This window comes from Cupressus sempervirens, chromosome 6 (genome assembly GCF_028749045.1).
Source record: "Cupressus sempervirens isolate cs-2001-9-10 chromosome 6, ASM2874904v1, whole genome shotgun sequence".
NCBI classification, from domain to species: Eukaryota; Viridiplantae; Streptophyta; class Pinopsida; order Cupressales; family Cupressaceae; genus Cupressus; species Cupressus sempervirens.
The window spans coordinates 69,615,940-69,632,143 of record NC_143123.1 but is presented as its reverse complement, the minus strand read 5'-3'; the positions used below and the strand labels follow the sequence as shown (position 1 = coordinate 69,632,143).

The 16,204-nt window shown below is 34.4% G+C and overlaps 1 protein-coding gene across 1 annotated transcript in view; it reads right to left on the bottom strand.

Moving 5' to 3' along the window:
• Nucleotides 1-16,204, bottom strand: part of LOC149551183 (asparagine synthetase [glutamine-hydrolyzing] 3-like) — a 71,625-nt gene that overhangs the window by 51,336 nt on the left and 4,085 nt on the right. Inside the window, exons 4-8 of the mRNA XM_089786762.1 lie at nucleotides 14,664-14,802; nucleotides 9,798-9,896; nucleotides 9,469-9,610; nucleotides 9,145-9,240; nucleotides 8,695-8,789 (exon numbers count right to left, since the gene is read on the bottom strand). Coding sequence (XP_089642888.1) covers nucleotides 8,695-8,789; nucleotides 9,145-9,240; nucleotides 9,469-9,610; nucleotides 9,798-9,896; nucleotides 14,664-14,802 — 571 coding nt within the window. The remainder of the gene's footprint in view (nucleotides 1-8,694; nucleotides 8,790-9,144; nucleotides 9,241-9,468; nucleotides 9,611-9,797; nucleotides 9,897-14,663; nucleotides 14,803-16,204) is intronic.

Below are 16,204 nucleotides of genomic sequence, written 5' to 3'. Positions count from 1 at the left end.
GCAATGATTATTTTCATCAACATTTTGGATCACACTATGTGATCCAATTTTTCGCTTGTTGCTTTCTCTCTTTCATCCTGATGATGGATCACAGAGTGTGATCCGTAACGTTGATGAAAAAAACCTTTACACAATCAATTCCATAAGCAACAAAGGAAAAAGTATTACATGGATTTAAAATAACCACTTCATGTCCTTGTTTGAATTAGGAAATCACTCGTCTTTGACTTGGTAAGAGTTGAAAATGCATTTAATGGAATACAAATGTTATGTGTGGTTAAGTAGATATGTAAGTAGTGATGTGAATTTCTCCCCTAATTGGGCTTTGGAGTTGCGATCTCATCCAACAAATATTGGCATACATATTGTTGATTGATGGATTTCCTTATGAATTATCAAAATTATCACATTGATAAATACTAGTACCTTGTGCCTTGAAAAGAGTAGAGTTTTTATTTGTGTGTGATATGAAGTTAATTATCTCCCTTAATTAGAATATGGAAATGTGTGCTTATCCAATGAATGTCGCATAATGTGCTATTGTTTGACAGCTTTTCTTATATGTTACTGAAAACTATTATTTGATAAATGGTATTTTCTTATACTTGAAATGAGGGAAGTATTGTTGTGTATGCTCTGCAGGATGGATGAATGGTATACAATGATATTTAGGAAAGAGGACTAACACAGATCTTGTGAAATGATTGTGTTGCATATTTATCGGGAGCACTGAATTTCTTTCATAATGGTGTCATTAATGGAAATGCTTCTCCTGATGACAAACTTGTGGTTATAGTTAAGTCAATATGTGAAGGGGTAGTATACTAGTAGCATTACCAATACCACTTCCTTGGGTAGAACAAACAGCGTAAGAGTGATGGCAGCATGAAGCAACCTTAGTTTCTACTACTCAAGGGAGGAAGTAACCAACGCTTTCCCTTATAATGGAGTCATGGACTTGTGTATGTTATTGTTCATAAGTGGTTAGTCAAATCCCCATAGTTCTTGAGCATGATACTTGTACTTAGTAATGGGTTCTATAGATAGATATATGATTATTGAGGCTTCATGTACATTTGCATATTTATGTGATCCAACATGTGGGGGGAAATTATTTTACCCATGTTGTGATGGATAATGCATCTGCACATATTCCAATATGATGCAATAGATACAATGCCACACTCCACTAAAGTTCTGGCATAATGTTGATGATGATGTCGTGTTGTTGAAGGTAGCAAGTCGAGCTTGCGGACACATTGCCACCTATGTATATACATAAAGACGTAGTAGATGTATGTTATGTATTCCTACTTGATGCAAAGCGATAGGGAGATGCATGTATGCATGCTTGTAGAGGGGCACCCGTAGTTGCTTGGTTGTTCAAGCGTTGTAAGCATATGGGTTGGCCCTAATCATGTATACCTCTAGCTACGACAATAGCCTTTGTGTGCCTTCTCCACAAGGTATCACTATAACGTATGTGTCCTATGCAAATTTTCTATATGCAGTGCATTGCAATGCAACATACAACCAATGTTTAGCTTCTCTACTTGGCGTATGGTCAAGTCACATTGCAACATGACGTGGGGTGTAACCAAGGAGTACACTCCATGTCAGGTAATGGTGTTGCTCATTTTGTACCAAATAAGGGGCTATTGCGATAGCTGAACAATTGCTCCATGCTTCCTTGTTGGGTGGCTAGTTCTAGTCACATGGTGATGAAATGTGCAATTACATGGTGATTTTTATTGTGCTTGTGCGGTGGGATAACAATTTGTTTATCCTTGTTTGTGATAGTTTAGCCACAACTTATGAGATTTATTTTCAATTTTATTTATTGTTGCAAATTGCTTATTTTTTCCTATCTTATTGTTGAAATCGATGATTCAAAACTCACCGTAGGGAAAACTTGCGGGGCAAGAATAGGTCGGAGGGTTTTCATGGCCTACCAACATGACCCACCAAGTCATAGACCATGACCGAAATGGCTAGCAGAGCCAGTAAGTCATGCCATGACTCGTCGCGTCCATGGGCTAGACTTGGTCAACAATAGTCACGACAGGTAAATGAAAAATACACTTTTTCCTTCTTTTTTACATAAGCTTTCTAATATGCCCTAAAAGTTATTATGTTTTCTTGTTATGAGAAGAAGAGAGGAAAAGTGAGAGAGGAAGAAAAACAAGAGGCTATAGGTTTGCAACTAGCAAAAAGAAGAGCATCAAGGAATCCACAAAATCACATCAAGGAGGGATAGGTTTGCATTAAGAGCATCTAGTAGTCCATAGCAGTTGTTCCAAGACTTCTCAACTCATTTGAAAGAGGTCAGAGTTCAATTTTGTAGATTTTGTTGGTTTTTTTTGTATGATTAAGGATTTTCCAATTTTATATATATATATATATATAAACTTTCCAAATCTTGAATGTTTTCTATTAAAATAAAAATTGCATACTTCAATGATGAAAGAAGTAGAACAATAACGGTCCATTTTGTGTGTTTTATGCAATCATTGAAGTCCATAGGACCACATTTCTTAGAGATGATTTATAACACTTTGCAATTATTGTTTATGTTCTCGACATGTGGTGCACTTTGCCCAACTTAGAAGGCAAAGCAATAATGGAGGGACGTGGTTTCACTCAAAGGGCATTTAGGATCTCCACATAGTTTGCTCCTTTGATCAAAACTACCGGAGTTTGTTGGATGGGCACCTTCAAAGGAGATTGGCTCTAGATATGGAGTGGAGAACAAGATTGGAGTGCATTTGATTTGGGAGGAGATCACAAACAAGTATGCTATGACAAAAATCTTATCCCACGTTTTGATTTTGGATCAATATGATTTTACTCCGAAGATTAAGGAAGCCCTAAATGATGAATGGTAGAATCAATGACATAAATGTTCCATAAGGCATTGAAATGCATTGGTTGGGGCAACTATCAACATCAAACAGTTAAAAATACCTAAGTCATAGGTTCGGCCATATCAACATATTGGGGATTTGAGAATTAGAAGACAATTCCAAGTGGCAAGAAATGCTGAACTAGGACCAAAATCTGAAATCCTTATATGAGAAATTTAAGATTATAAACAATAGAGGATTGGATATTTCCAACATTGGAAGACTTATCGTTATAAGGAAAATCCAAGAGTTAGCTTTCTCCAAAGTCCCTATCAGGTTGAACTCATAAGAGTTCATTCTCAAAACTTACAGGAGTTTCCCGCCCCATGTTAAAACAATATATCCTCTCCTCTATGAAAAAACACAAATACTCCTAAGACATACGCAAAGGTTGATCCTTTGTTAAACTCAATAGCCTTTTTCTTGTAACTAGATTGTTGGCATGATATTAGGCTTGATATGACCCAATCCTTCATTATTATGTGATAAAGGTCTCCATTTTATTTAGAAATGTCACAAAGGCTATCCATGATATGAAAATCATTGCTAATAATATAAAAGAAACTGATGTTAAATGTTCTAGTTTTCAATTATAATGTTATTAATGATTAAATTATAGGTTGTAGTTTTGACTGCAGCGATAAAAATATTATTGGAGGACAACAATCAGGTTATGTTTTCAAGAAAATAAAGTACAGTTTTACTTATAAATGTGTAACATGATATTCTTCTTAATGATTATAAATGCGCTACTTAATGTATGCTCTATTTTCAATAACTATGATTATGCAATTGTGTAGCGGGACTATTATCTAATTGCATTTCCTCGAAGCAAAGACGTCCATTATGGATAAATAACGTACTTGAGGCAATTATATGTATTTAGGACTTCGTTTTGATAAAAATCTGTCAAATGATATTGAAAGTATAACAATGAGATGATAAACATAATAGGCTTAAAGCCTTAATGCATTCATGAGGTAATATTGATATAATGGAATTACTTATTGTTGAATGAATTGTTTGCCACCTTCATGCCCTTCTTGGCAGATCTCTTATGCATATCCATGCAATTATGTTGAGTATAAATGTCTTTGTTGGAAATAACGTGATTACCAGCTTCAGTTATTCTCAGAAATGCATTATTAATAAATTTGGATATATGTCTCGTACCTTCTTGGGAGTTGTCAAAATGGTATTCATATTGTATGTATTTGAGACAGGGCAAGTGTATTCTTGTTTGTTGTGTTTAGGTTGTTGAGTGTTGCATAAGTAGACCTGATCTCATGTCTATTAAGTGATATAGCCGCTATCACGGACTAGTAGGGATCTTATTATAGTATGGACTACTAGATAACCTCCATCACGGACTAATAGCAATCTTATTATAGTATGGACTAGTAGATAACCTCCATCATGGACTAGTAGTGATCTTATTATAGTTTGGACTATTACTCTATATTTGGATTTTGAAATCAATTTCCTGCTATTGACTAATCGTAGGTTTTTGTACTTGCTTCACCTAAGTAAGCGACAACTAACAAAGAAACGTCTAGTGTATGGAACCCTAAAAAGGGTTGCAAACATACTTTAATGATTTTATTATAAATGGTTTGAGATTGAGTGTCAAACTACAAAGTCTCTATGTCGCATAGGCAAGACCATCAGTAATGAACCCCTAGGACTTAAGTTTAGCCCTCAGGTCTTGTCTTTAAAGATTAAAATGAGATTATAACACTCAATCTCAATGACAATTCGTCTATATAGAAATTGATTAAGGTTATATTTATGATCATGTTTCTAATGACTTGCATTTAGTTGCATATACATGTGTGCAGTTACAGGTAGTAGGGCATGGTGAAAACAACGCAAAAACAAGAAAACGGAACTTCAATATGCAGTGATATTTGTTGTTACTTGGACAAGGCAGTAAACATCCACATTCTTTATCCTCTCGATTTCTAGTTATATGATATAACAAAGTTAGACTATACTATGTTTCTTTAATATGTAGTACATTATGGTATATATATTGTTCCAAGGGTGTCCCTTGGCAAGGCATTACACACTCCAATCCAGATGTGCCTGGGATGCACATCATGGACTATGGTGCACATCCACAGGCTAGTATGCACATTTGCAGCCCAATCACATTTTATCTTTAAAAACACAAAATTAAGTGTTTTTTTCTTTATTTTGCTCAAAACCCTAAACAATCCTTTGTGAGGCCATTCAGCTTAACAATATATCGTTTTGTTTGTTGTTTTGCTCTCATATCATTTTGGCATATTTCAAAGGGTGGGTGGTTTTTTCCAAAGGGAATCATTTGTGGACCTAAAACGGACCTTTATGAGGCCATAAAAAGATTTCCACCATGAAGTACTATGTGGTGCTACCCCTTGAGCCCATGGGGAACACTGCCCCTTGACCCCACTAGGGGCACTACCCCCAGACCCCATTATGGGCATTGCCCTCGAACACCCATTTGATTATTTAAGTAGACTACAACTTTGAGTTTGCACAATACGTGTATTTGGTGATGTTATTGTGTCTTTAAGGCTTATTCAATTGGCCTATAGAATTTATCTTTGGCATTTGGCATTGATCAATGATGAAGTATCATACAATCATAATCAAATGATTTAGTTTTACAGTTTTGTATATTTCTTTGACATTTTTGTATGTATATATAATATATATACACACACGCACATACCTAAACCCCCAAAAGAACTGTGTGCATACCCAGATATCAGGTTGTTCTCATACTTGTACCCAAACTGACAACTTAGCAAGGTAAGAAACATTAAGTGCATATAATCTGCTTAATTTTCCCATGGCAGGCCTTGCCAATATGCCCATTGATTAGAACTTAAATGAGAAAAACAGGGGATGAAAGACAAATCATTCAACAAACCAAAGCTCCAGTCTCACTCGTTTATATAGTTGTATAATAGACTTCCACTTTCCTCCATATTGATAGTGGAAAATTATTTAAAATAATTGTTGTCATACAACGTTATTTAATTTTGCTAACAATCAAAAACAAATTACATAAACAGTGGAAGACAATTTAGATTCAGTCTATGCCAAAGTTCCTGAATTTCTAATACAGCAAATGTCATGTTGTCAAGTCTGAAATCGCTCAAAGCCAGGTTCTATGTTGTTCATGTAGTTTACCAAAAAAAGAGACTTCCACAGTTCATAATAATGTGAAAAACAATTTCAAACAGTTGTAAAAGAGTAATGTGAAAGCTATTTAACACTTGTTAACAGTCAAATAGTAAAACAAATCAGATCACCAGTAGAAGGTAATTTGAGTCCAACCTATGCCAAATTTCACCAAACTTCAATAAATATGAGAATTCCATGTTGTTGAGTGTGGATGTGAAGAAAAGGAGCTATGACGTTTGGATATTGATTATTGGTGTGGTCATTATTGCAAAATTGTGGTGATAAGCTGTTTAAGATTTGTTAGGAATATACAAGAACTTGTCTAAGTTTACTGTTAAGGTCTACTATTGAGGCTGCTGTTGAAGCCAACCTTGAGACTTTACTGAGATTGTTCTTGAGATTTTGGGACACGGTTGTGAAATTGTTGAGGGATTCTACAAATAGATCCTATTAAACAGTAAAATCTAAGTGGACATTTGTTAATTTGTAGGATTATCTCTTCAAATCCTACAAGTAAAGAAAACAAAGAGATTGTATTGGGATTCAGATTTGTTGTGAATTTATTGAGCAGTCAAGCATTTGACAGACAGAGCTTACAGAAATATGAAAAGCTGATTGAGTTTACTATTTTATTTTCACAATGGTAAACATAATGTGTCCATGTAACTATGTTGTACTCAGAGCAATTAAAGAAATTTGGTTTTTCATCCACTCTGATTATATCAAATACCAATTTTAATCATACTAGGAAGAAGAATGCTGGACTAGATAGATTATGGAAATCAATATAACCACTTAAGTCTTATTTGATCCATACAATTAACAGAGGATGATCGTAGTCATCAAAATAAAAGGTTTTGGTTAACATAATACACCAAATATAGCAAGATTGATTATTTTGAGGATAAGTAGCACTTGAGAACAAAATTTGAAAAGCTGTAATTAAAACAATGAAGAATAGATATTTAAGGTTGAGAAAAATTTGCTGCCCAGCTCAGTCTCCCCCTTGGGACAAGCTGGGGCGAGACTTGTAACCTGGGATGGTGGCCGCAACCCACATGTCACTGCCACTGAGTAATTTGAGGTAGGAGTCGAACTTTTTTTTGGACATCATGGACCTGGATCAAATGCCTTTGTCCAACTCAGATACCCCCTCAGGCTATATTTAAGGTTAATATTATTATTAAGATAAATTAATCTTTATTATAGAGATAGTTGAGCCATAACCAGCTTATAGAAGGAAAAAAAGGAGGATCTGATGAGCATATGAGCTCCCAGTGATGTGGTTCACCTTTTTCTAACGATCATGTGATGGTAAATACTAAACACCATATTTTGTATTATGATGAGTTTGAAGAGGCTGCTCATCCTTCTTCAGATCCATCTAATGCTGTACTGTACTTCTCTTCCTTCAAGTTGAGCTATAACCAGCTATTATCAATTGAGCTATCAAAGGCCAATGTTATTATTAAGATAAATTAATCTTTATATAAACTATTAAAAACAATTGAGCTATAACCAGATAATATAAGGAAAAAATATATAATGAGTCTGTGTTCTCAGTTATGTGCTTCTCCATTTTTCTGATGACACTCTGTTGGTAAATACTAAAGACTACAATTTACATTATGATGAGTTTGAAGGCACTGCCTCCTACTTTAGATCCATCTAATTCTGCAGTTCTCTTATCTTCTTCAAAGAGTTCCAATAAAGAGAATGATGAAAAGGATTCTACTCCAGGGAGTACCATCCTGAAGATTGGCTCTAAATCAAGTAGTTCCAGTTTAACTGATGTAAATCCTGCATGTAGCCCCAGCTTCTCTGGTGTTAAGCCTGCAATTATGATTAGTTTATAACTTGACGCAAGATTAGATATAGCTGTAAGTTTATGCATATGGTTTTAATAGTCTAATCAGGATGTTTGAATGCAAATATAAATGTTTTTTGTATTCTGTAGGCACAATCAGTCTACATCTTAATTCAGGCTTTCTCTTGCTATTTTGAGACAATGCCCTTCTAAAGGCTTAGCTTTGCAACTTCAATGCATTTTAGAGAAAAAGCAATGAACTCATCCTCAAACACATAATTTTTTATGAACTGACTTCATATTTTCACAAAGTGTTAATCAAAGAGAATGATAAAAAGAATTCTACACCAGGGAGTATCATCCTTAGATTGGCTCTAAATAAGATAATTCCAGTTTAGCTGGTGTAAATCATGTTAAGCACGCAGCTACGATTAGTTTATAAACTTGACTCAAGATTAGATATAGAGCACGTGAATAAAGAATGGGGTCCTTATTTTAAGCCTCATCGGGATGTTTGGATGCAAATATAGATGTTTTCTGTATTCCATACTCACAATCAATCTACATCTTGAATTCAGGCTTTCTCTTATTATTTTGAAACAATGCTAGCCCTTCTAAAGGCTTAGCTTTGCAACTGAAATGCATCTTTAAAAAGCAATGAACTCATCCTTGAGCACATAATTTGTTTATGAATTAAATTTATATTTTCATAGAGGGATTAGGAAAGTTTGCTGAACTAATAGATAGTAGTGCCAAAATAAGCAAAACAAAGCCATAAACTTAAACGATACAGAAAGTGCAATACCGTACATTCTCAAATGCTTGTCGCAAAACCAAGGGATTGTATGGAACTGTTGGAATATCTTCTGAGAACCAAGGTGGATTGTACCATCTTCGATAGCCTCCTGCAACAGTTTTCCAACCAAACTGCTTAAAATCAAACTTTGAACAAAGATGTAATTTCTTACATACAAAGAAAGCATAAATGAACACACAGTAAAAAAGAAAACCTGGTAAGTCTTCAGGTTAATGTAAGCTTGTAAAGATTTTGCTTGTCATTGAAAAAAGAACTCAAATAAGTGAAACAAAAAAACTACGGCACTACTCTTCATGTGTGCTCTTCCCCTCGATTTCAAAAGTCTTAAGGTTGCAATCCCAATTGATGCCTTCAATTTCCCAAAAAACACTAAGAGAATGAGGACCGGTAACAGAACACCAGATAGTTTCATAGCATCATCAGGAAAGTGGTATATAAATTACCTGCTTTGCTGGAATATATATGTCCCGGAGGAAAGCATTCAAAACGTTCACAGTCATCATTTAAAGCTTTCATTTCAGATGCAAACCATATTGATCCTACAACAAAACAAAGTTACAAAAGTAAATAGAAGCACTGACTTAGGGAAGAGCAAATTGATCTTTCTAAAAGCAATATAAGGATGAATCAAAAATATAAATATCAAATGTCTAAAAGTGTCAATTTCATTAAGCAGCAAATTGATCTTTCTAAGAGCAATATAAGGATGAATCAAAAATATAATATCAAATGTCTAAAAGCACCAATTTCAGAGAGCTATAGCATACCATCAAGGCCCCAGCCTGTATATAGGGGTGTGATGCCAATAGCATCACGAGCTGCAAGAAAGCTGTTGTCACGGGTGTCCACAAGAACAAAAGAGAACATTCCATCCAACATATCAACGCAGTCCTCACCGAATTCTTCATACTATCGATATATTCAAACCACAAGTAGTCAGTATCCCTAAATTCCACTACATCCCAGAAAAGTTTAAGATACAACAACTGCAATCCCATTAAACTTCAACCTCAAAAAAATCAACTGAAAAAAGGCTCACAAATTCAAACACTTAACCTAAGACATGATGCAAAACTTCTCAATAAAATTTACTTACAAGGTAGGCAATAACTTCACAGTCACTCCCAGTCCTAAATTTGCAGGATTTGAGTACTGTTTTCCTTAATTCCTTGTGGTTGTAAATCTCTCCATTCACCTGCAGCATAGATAGACACCTCTGATTGCACATTGACATAGTCTTTTAAATCCTTTTAACTTTTCCAAAGATATGCCAGCAAAGAACCATGGAATAAAAATCTGAAATAATATTTTTATTGTATAAATATATATTATAAACATAAAGAGGAGCACCACATGTCTCTAACAGAACATAGTATGAATAAAATGCAAGATTCTGTGACTGGCAGAAAACAAAACACACAAAAATAAATCATCCACACTCGAACACCAAAAAAGTCAAGAGATACTCCTAGAGCACCCAAGTACCCAAATTACTCAATCTAGAATTGGAAGAAATAAATGATACGACATTTCATTGTGTAGACAGAGATGTGGCAGAGTCCATATTTATATTTTAAACCTTCCTAGAGAGAATGTCAAAGCAATATAGAGCCTACTGTGCTGACATCAATCCCAAGGTATAGCACAAATACTGGTAACTTCCTGGGCCCAGTAAGAAGATCTCCACAAACACAAACAATACCAACATCTCTTCGCCAGAATTATTTCAGTAAAACCTTAATAATGAGAAGAATGGCAAAACAGTCAACTACTTATGAGATATCTTTCTCCATTGCCTTCATTACTGGATTGTTTAAAAAACAGTAAATTGAAAAAATTATTCATATACAGATTTTATATAGCTGATTTATAATGACCATTTACAAGTAATCTAAACATTCATTTATTATTTATTATGAAGTGATTGAAGCTTCAAGCACCTGGTAAATAGACAGATAGACAAACAGATTGAAAATGCAGCTGATAGTGACATAGATAAATGATACTTCCATGCCAAGTGTCAAATCAATACAACATTATAATCAATAATCTTCAGATTCCTCTTCAATAGATAGATGCTGCTGCAGCTACTTGCAGTTCAAACAAACCAAGTGATGACATTGATGCTCTCAATGACAAGCAATATGAAGATTATTGGCTGAGTGTGTATTGCTTTGACACTTGACATTGATTAACAATAATCTTTGTCACTATCAACTGTGTATTCAACTCTGCATTTTTTGCTACATTGTGGGTATATATTGATGGCACTGCAGCTGCTTGAGGCTCGAATTAACCAAGTGATACCATTGATGCTCTTAATGAATAAAAATATGATAACTGCTGATTGTAATTTATTATTGATTTGACACTTGACATTGAATTATCAATTATCTTTATATATATGGCTGAACCCATCCATATAAAAGTTACCATACTAGCAAAATCCCAAACCCATACCTGAACCAAAGATTTAGTGCAAAAATAACATCACTGCCTTAAAAAGTCAGATCTAGATCTTCACACAATACAAAGAGATTCCACCTTTTATTAATACAAAAGACAGAACCATTGTGTGCTGATCAACACATCATTCCTAAATTAACCAGCACAGATTATTTTCAAGCAGCCCATCAAACATCGGGCTGCATATTACTTCTGTAAAAGCTTCCTCTGCAGAGAGGCGTGCTAGAAGGCATGGCCTTTTCAAACCTGCATGAGAAGCCTTTAAAGTTTGAACTACAGAAAGCAAACCAATAACTGCAAGATTTGAATGGAAAGACTCTCTGAGTAATCAGCAAGTCCTCTGAATCCAGGTTCAGGCAGGCCCAGACAAACCCTGCCAATAACATTCCAAACCTGAGCAGTAACACTGGTCCTTATAGAAAGTTTCTAGATAATATCACCATTATAATTTTGGGAAATCCAATGTTTAGCATTGAAATTATGTCAAATATCTGTCAAGACTGGGTCAAAAGTTAGCCTGCTAAGTCCGTGTCTGGTTATACTCATTAGGTTGCTGAGGCTCTTGAACATGCATCGGCAAATCAAAGGTTCCATTGTCAAAAGATTTAAAAATTTCATTTACAATGGAGTATCATACCATGCATAATTATCAGCAGACCAAGAAGAGGGACCACCATACTATGAATGCAGGTTTTTGATATTTCTCACAACATCACACTGTTAATTGTTTTGAAGGGACTAAATTTCTATTGTGTGAGCATGTCATCAGCCTGCTGAGCCCAAGTCTCGTAACACTAATTACCTTGCTCTGGATACTAAACATGTAGAGGAAAACAGATAGTACACCAAGGAGAAGGATCATAGTTTTGTCATTGTGTGTGTAAAGTCATTGTGGAGACATTCAAGGCAAGTGAGCAACATGGTTGTCTAAGCTAATGAAAGAAAATCTGGTTAAAATGACAAATGAGTATGCATGCCATCGTAAGTTAGTTAATTGGGTGACTAGCTTCGTGAGAAACTATATATGCCTTGTTAGAAATATTGCCATTGATGTTAAGGAGAACTAATATCACATTATTTTATTGAAGTTGAAAGAGAGCTAATGGCTGGCAGACCCATGGAATAATACTGAGATTTAATGTAGCTATTACTATTTAATTTAGTATCGCCAACCCATGTGTTTGGTGCCTATGTTTTGGTAAAAGTCATCCAATTTAAATATTGATTGGAGTACATCTTTGAAACTGGCTAACCTCCCTTGGAAAAATCAGTTTCTCTTTGTGAAGAGGCGTGAAAAGGTATTGAAAGATGAGATGAGCACAAGAAGGCAAGTAGAACAAAAGTGATATCTTTCTAGTACATGCAGATTATGGAGTGGTATATGCATGAAAAAATATTGCATCATTTATAAGCAGATTTTATAAACTAAATTTTAATGATGGTTAAGAAGAAATATTTGAGAAGGCAAAAACTTTGTTTATCTGAAGGTTGGTACCTCCTAAAAGAACAGATAAGTGTCTTTTGTTAAGTTGGTGCCTAGTTGTGGGAATTGTGTCTCCAGCAGGCTGGTGCATACAAACTTTCATAAAATAATTTTATTTTGTGGCTGGATGTACAAAGTAGATCAAGTAGTCTTTCTTGTGGTTTTCACCTGAAAGCTTATGTGATTGCTCTAGTGGTTGTTAAATATTAATAAATAAAAAATGTCTTGTACTAATTCATCCCTCCTCTCACTATAAGTGTCTGCTCATCGTGCCTACCCAGAAGCCATAATAGCTTTGTGACTATTTGAAAAAAAGGAAACAAAAATGTGGAGAAAGATCTGTAAGAAATGACAATGAGCAGACCTTGTCAAACCAGCCTTTTCTTAACATCCTCAAAGATATCACTTGAATTTTGAAAAAAAAAAAAAATAGGAACACCATACAGTGTTAAAACCTTAGTTGCCAATTCATGAAGTGAATCCAATTCAGGCACGTGAATCGGATCCCTGGATTCGGGATTTTTTTTTTCTTCCCAATTATGATTCATGGAGGATTCGAGTGGGTGTGTGTGGGTGTGTGTACACACACACACAAAAAAATGAGAGAAATATACATAATTCTAAAACTAAATCATTTCGTAGTATGAATCCATGATTCTGGTATGGATCTATGAATCTAGTATATTTGATAATTGATTTATTTTCACACTTATAAAGAAAATCAACACATTCACATTGACTTACTGAATTACAAAATGAAATTATGATCCTCGCGAATCCTCGGGCTGTGGCTTGGATCCTTGAGGATCCAGACAGGATCCTTGATTCTGCCTGTGGATCCTCAGGCTGTGGCTTGGATCCTTGAGGAGCCAGGCAGAGCCAGACTGTGGATCCATCAGGATCCGCAGGCCTGCCCGGATCGTCAAGGATCCAAGCATGAATCCAGATCCGGCTTGTCTAGGACAAATCCGGCAACTAAGCTTAAAACCCATCAGAACATTGTCAAAAATGACATGCCAGTTATCTGATTCTCCCCTATAGGAATACTTGTTATTAAATTGCAAAGAAAATGAAATGACAGTTATCTGATTCTCCCCTATAGGAATACTTGTTATTAAATTGCAAAGCAACCCTGTGTTTTTTAATCCAGTATCCAATCAATGTAATTGTCATCAGGATACAAAAATTGTTGAAATGGCATAAATACAATTGATTGAGAATTTTAAAATCTTTATCACATGATTTCCAAATTTTATGGTTTCTGAGGAAGTTTAGTTTTGATGCTTTAATAAACAACAAGTTCACCTGTAAAATTTTGAAATGTTTCCTTAATGGCCATATTCTTTGATATAAGGCAAATCGGTTATATAGCACTGAACTATTTTGAATCAAAAGGAAAAAAGACAGTCATATGAAGTAACCAAAACATAAATTGTCACGTTAAAAAATTGTGCATAGAATAGTATAGTATATACTATACAACTGGATGGAATAAAAAGAGAGAAAATAAATTGCCCACAATTTTCAAATATCCCATGTTGGTATAGTATTTTATATCTCACCTTTTTTGTTTAAGTTGATATCCTAGGTAGGTAATGAACACGTGTAATGTCTTGTTTGAATGCAATCAAGTGCCACCAATGGCTCTAGTTATTAAGTCAGCACATGTCCTATGTTGACTTCACACCTCTCTTCTTGCAGTTAACTCAGCTCTTATAGGAAACTTGTCAACATGACTACCCACGAGACTATATGGTTGCATATCTTCTTTTAAATAGTAGGATAAGAAAGCCAACTTCAATTAACAGCAATTGTCAATATATGCCATTGTTACTGAAAGCAGTAGTGGTAGTTTGATTGTCAGGGAAATGGATAGAGACTTTAGGCTTTTGCAAAGGAAATCATAAAATCCTTCAAGGATAGAAACTCACAAGTAATCCAATTAAAAGACATTTCACTAGAATTACACCAAAATTGACAATTCGCTTCCTTTTAGCAGGCCTGGAAACTTACGGTAACAACTATTGTTTTTTCCTCATTGTATAATGGTTGATCCCCAGATGTTGGATCCACTATGGCCAATCTCTGGTGTGCAAGAAAAAAATTGTCATGGTGAGATAATCCACTCCAGTCTGGACCTCTGTGCTTCAGCCTGCGCACAAGTAAAAGAAAAATGACATGTTATGAACGTTCTACAATGCAAAAACACAATCACAAATTTGTGATCAAATTAATGTCCCGATCTAAATTTTCCTAGTTTTATTTAAGTATAATAAATGCCAACTCATAATAATACTTGAATTATAAATCTAACCTAGAATTTGTAGTCTTAACAATTATTACGGAATTCAGATTTAAAGCTTGCAATGTATCTCAGAAAATAAAGAACTTATCCATTTATCTCTGTTATAACTCTGCTCAAATCTGCAGTGATTTCTCCATTTTAAATGTCTTTCAAATATTTTTCTAATGATAGCTTACGTTGGGGATTTTCCTTCAGTAACTCAGAAATAGAAATTAATGTTTTAATTTCTAATCCTTAAATTCCAAGCCTAGAAGGGTTTTGTCATCAAATTGGTCAAACCTTAGCTCACATTCCACACACAGAGAATAAAATAATATGTCCACAAATAAGTGATTCCTAAGTCACAGGATTCGTCGAATTTCATCCATGAGATTCAGATTTCAGTGAACTTTTAATCTTTCCGAACTTCATCCGAATTTTATGATATTTAATATAATAGTATTTTATTTTAAACTGATTTTGAGTTATTTAGTTAAATTGTTTAGCAGTGCTGAACTATTTTGACAATTTTGTGGTTATATTACTAATATTTAAAAATACATAAGTATATATAACTAAAATTTAAAGTCGAATTTTTTTCCAAATTTTTACCCTTGCCGAATTTCATTTGAATTTTATGATTGACGAACTCGAATTCAAATTCGAACCTTGTGACTTAGAGTGATTCCTCTTCTCATTATTTAGACTCCTTTAAATAAATTATTTATCCAGGGGTCATCAATCTTTGAATGTCTCTTGATTAAACTTAATTTCATTTGGTTATTTTATTCAATCCAAGTGGTTACATTATTCAATCCAATGGCAGCTGCTTTTTAACTTTTTAGCTTCTAGTGCTAAAAAAAGAGTTGCAATTTTTTTTGTCTTCTGGTCTTAATCTAACTATGTTAGCAGCATTTTAATGTCCTTTTTGCTGTAGCAACTGCAGCTGCATCCCTTTTACTGCCTTAATAATTTATTAATATTTATGAATGTTTTAATCTGAACTTCATTTCTGAAATGGGGACATTACATTCAGTAAATAGAAGAAAACGTGTAAAGCCTTCCACTTCCACATACAAAGAGAAAAGAAGACAGTTGTGTTAAAATTTTCATTTTGAACTACAATTTTAAATTTTTTTACCTGTATAAAGTGTATTAGGTCATTAATTCTTGAGAGTGATGTCAATGAAAATATAATTCATGCTAACAGTATCTTAAGCAAATTTTAACATTTAATATTGAAAGAGCAATCTCAGCAACCTTCTTTTTC